Genomic DNA, 4,004 nt, shown 5'->3' on the forward strand with positions numbered 1-4,004 from the left:
GGGGCTATGTTGAGTGTGTGCGTTATTATTATTATTATTAAGGTCTTGGTCTAAGAAATAGAAATAAATGGTATAAGAAATAAATACTGCCACCTTACCTATTTCTGCCGCCAAGCAGCAATGTTAGCATTAATGTGTTCCGATTTTGAAGGGGAATGGTGCTGGTGAAATTACAGGCACAAGGGACTTGTCAACTTATGTCTCAGGGTGACGGGCGCAGTGCCCTTCAGATCTTTGCGACTGTTATGGACAGGCGTGTAGCTTACCATCAGGCGCACGACTTGTTCGTGCCGTCACTTGATATTGTAAAAAAAAAAATTTCTTAAAGATTGACCCGTGTAAAGATCTCATGTAAGGTCAAAACCTTAGATAAGACCCACGCTGTCTTTGCTAATGTTTTGACTTTAGAAAATACACACACTATATTATTTACTAAGACTTATATTTATTTACATTATATCTTACTCCGACAGTTAACAAGCTGCAGTGAATCTTGGAATCTGGCATAAGAAAGCGCTGCTGTTGTTTTAACAACTTTTCACACATCGAATATTCGTGTTAAATTATATGGCGTATTAATATCTGCGGCGCAGCACATAGCTGGCGTGCCTCTGCGGTGCCGGTGGCGCGCTATTTCCAGCGCCATTTCTCGCGTCCACGCGGCGATAATACACTATCATCTCTATTCATAAATGCCGGCGACGTTGCGTCGCTCCCGTGGGTTTACCTATTGCGAACATGTCAACGTTCCACGCAAAATTCTCGCGTGTTGACTAAATAAACCGAATCAATTGGTCTTATTTTATATTTAGAAAATATTTTATTCATTTTACATTGGAGAGCATAGATATAATAATAATAATAACGCACACACTCAACATAGCCCCGCACTAGGGAAACCCTGTGTCGCGGGTGCCATGGACACATACATAGACAAACACAAATTACACCCAAACTCACGAAAGAAATAAATGTAAGCCATACAAATATTTCTCCCGGCCCGGGAATCGAACCTAGGACCTCTGCGTGGCAGTCCGGCATGGTAACCGTTCGGCCACTGAGGCAGTTAATATATGTTCGTAAGAAGTGAATAATAATAGTAAAGTTTATTGAGCAAGCCTATTTATTAGCTATTAGGTAGCTAACTAAGATGAGACTATAGTTTAATTACAAAACTTTAGAGCAATTACTACTCATACCAAAAAAAGTAAGTTAAAGTGAAGAAAACCAAAATTGTGAAAAGAAAATAAAAACAGTATTGCCAGTACTAAAAATAAAGTTGTTATTTACGTTTCAATCTTTATTCATTTTACATATGTGCATGTTATTCTGTAATTGGTAATGATTAATGTGAAATGGGAGGGGCCGGTGTGTGGCTGTCATCGTACGTTGGCTGTGTGAGGAAATCTGTAAAATAACGGACGCTGGCTAAAGTGAACATTCTATGGTTTTCACGACTCCTACACACTACACGAATAGCAACTGTTTTTTGCAATAAAAAAATTCCTGGCCTTTGTTGACCATCCTTTCGTGGCTCAATGTTTTTGAAATGGGTATTTTACTCAGCCAATTCCGTTTCACTCGGCAGACAAATAGTCGCACGCCTTCCGCGAATCTGTCGCAGTAAATTGTAAGCTATTTATGCCACGCGCTCCCTGCAGTGGGCCTTCCTTGATGCTATTTTTCGTCGAAATTGTAAACATACGTCGCAGAAGATTGGTTTTCGGGATAAAGTAACCTTTGTAGCGCATATTATCAGTATATTTCGCACCCGATGTGCAATAAGGTCACATCTGCAAAATGACATATTTTCAGGACAGAGCTTTAAACATTTTGCGATCGAAATTAGTCTGATAATTTTTTTATGCTTAAATAGGGGAGTTATAATTTAGTGTGCGGAGTGCAAAGGGGGCCAAGGCCCCGAGTAGCGCTGCGATGGGGGTGGTGGCGAACGCGGCCGAGACTTGACTAGTAATTTGTTTTTTACTTAAAATTAAAAAAGAAACTCAACTATTTGGATAAACGATAGACTGAACGGCACAAAGGTGGCGATGGCAGTAAAAACACAATCGAGTCGAGTCTGCCCAAAACAGACTACGTACTTTCGTAATCGTGAAAATAAAGGATGCAACAAATTTAATGTTGGCCCCGGGCTGCAGAAATCGACGCTACGACACAACAATTATGTATATACATAATTTATTACATGTAATTATCAATACAAAGATTGAACACTTAGACAAGATTCCTTCGATCTTCTCCCGCTGTCCCTAATAGCTTGACAAAACAAACTGGGAGCTTTTAGGGACAGCGGGACACGAAGATTGAAAGCGGAACTGTCCCGCTCAAAGCGGAACTGTCCCGCTCAAAGCGGGACGTATAGTCACGTAAGGTATACTGCTCTCTTTATTATAACTAACGTAATTGAAATTTTTAGCGAAATTGAGTTATTAACATGTCTCAGATTAGCGGAACGAGATCTAGAACCCACTATAATCGTTTTTTTAAACATCTTATTTAGTTTCAGTTTTATTGTTAAGCAAAATCAGCGCTTAATTAACGTATTTTTAGGTGACAATAAAACTTTAAGTGCAAATCTCGAAAGTTACCGAAGTACAAATGCCTTAGCTACGACAAGGAAAGCAGTATAGAGCAGAGGGCAGGGTAGAAAGATTTCTTGTCAGTTGGGAGGTAACGCACACACATAACACGGTCACACTCATGGGGCTATGAGGCTCTAGGGAAACCCTGTATCGCGGGTGCCATGGACACACACTTATACACAACCACAAATTACAGCCAAACTCACGAGAGAAATGAATGTAGGCCTGGCAGTCTAGCAGGGTAACCATAAAAAAATAAAACGAAAAACAAACAACAACAAGAATAATTCGGCCATGGAGGCATTTAAAAAGTTAGGAAGTAAACAGATCACATCCCTGTCGCGACATGTAACCTCATACTAACGGTGAAACAAAACAACGTTATGAAGGTGTGAAGTCTCCAACATGGCGCCTGACTGGCGGACTATGCCCCGAACCCTTTTCTTATATCTTTTTATGATACCCAGTGACAGAAAGAACAAGTCGTGCTACTGTTAACCTTCATCCCTATCCATAGCAGGTGCAGAGTTTAAGTCAAAGTCAGATAATCATTTAATCCATGAGTAAAAGCTTGACACTTGAAAAGGTAATTTTTTAAGCTACCGCTCGTTCACTACGCTGACCTCCCTGAGAAGAACGAGCAAGAAACTCTAGGGATTGCTCTTTTCAATAAACTTAAATGCTATGGAATACACTTTGAATCATAATTGTGTGGAATCTAGATTCTTGTTGTCTTGCCATACATCTTTATCTAACAAATACTCTTCAATTTTTTTATATGACTTTTCAATCAAAATATGTTTAATGTAAGTTTGAAACTTAGCAAATGGTAATCTTAATATATGCTCCGGAATCTTATTGTAAAAACGTATACAGTTCCCTATAAAATAATCGTTTGCCTTAACTAAACGAAATCGTGGTACCATAAGTTTAGACTTAGTTCTAAGGTTAATATTACGTATCTTTTCTGTCTTTTTGAAAAGACATATATCGCACAGATCAACTAACATTGTATTATTTCAAAATGGCTTTAAGTTATATTAATATTACCTATTTAGTTTCAAAGCGACAGTGTTGTCCTGTCGCTTTGAAATTAAATCGTATATGAATGACACATGAATATAGCGAAATTTTGGAGATAAATTATTAGTATAACGCAATTTTGAGATAAAATATAATATAACGCAATTTTTGAGATAATACTATGTTAGTTGTCTAGTGCGATATGTATATATTTTTAAACCGCAAAGATCTGAAAGATACTGCCCCCTGCTACTGCGTCTGTCCCCTGAGACATAAGCTAACAAGTGCCATGTGCCTATAATTTCACCAGCAACATTACCCTACAAAACCGAAACGCAGTAATGCTCACATTACTGCTTGGCGGAGACCTTATAAGAC

The 4,004-nt window shown here is 38.6% G+C and overlaps 1 protein-coding gene across 1 annotated transcript in view; it reads left to right on the forward strand.

Annotated features, from left to right (window-relative positions):
* Positions 1-3,162: 3,162 nt before the first annotated feature.
* LOC113233925 overlaps positions 3,163-4,004 on the forward strand; it is a 47,880-nt gene continuing 47,038 nt past the window's right edge. The window contains exon 1 of the mRNA XM_026469160.1: positions 3,163-3,189. Within this exon, the coding sequence (XP_026324945.1) occupies positions 3,163-3,189 (27 nt within the window). The remainder of the gene's footprint in view (positions 3,190-4,004) is intronic.

This window comes from Hyposmocoma kahamanoa, unplaced genomic scaffold (assembly GCF_003589595.1).
Source record: "Hyposmocoma kahamanoa isolate Upper Pololo Valley unplaced genomic scaffold, ASM358959v1 80, whole genome shotgun sequence".
NCBI classification, from domain to species: Eukaryota; Metazoa; Arthropoda; class Insecta; order Lepidoptera; family Cosmopterigidae; genus Hyposmocoma; species Hyposmocoma kahamanoa.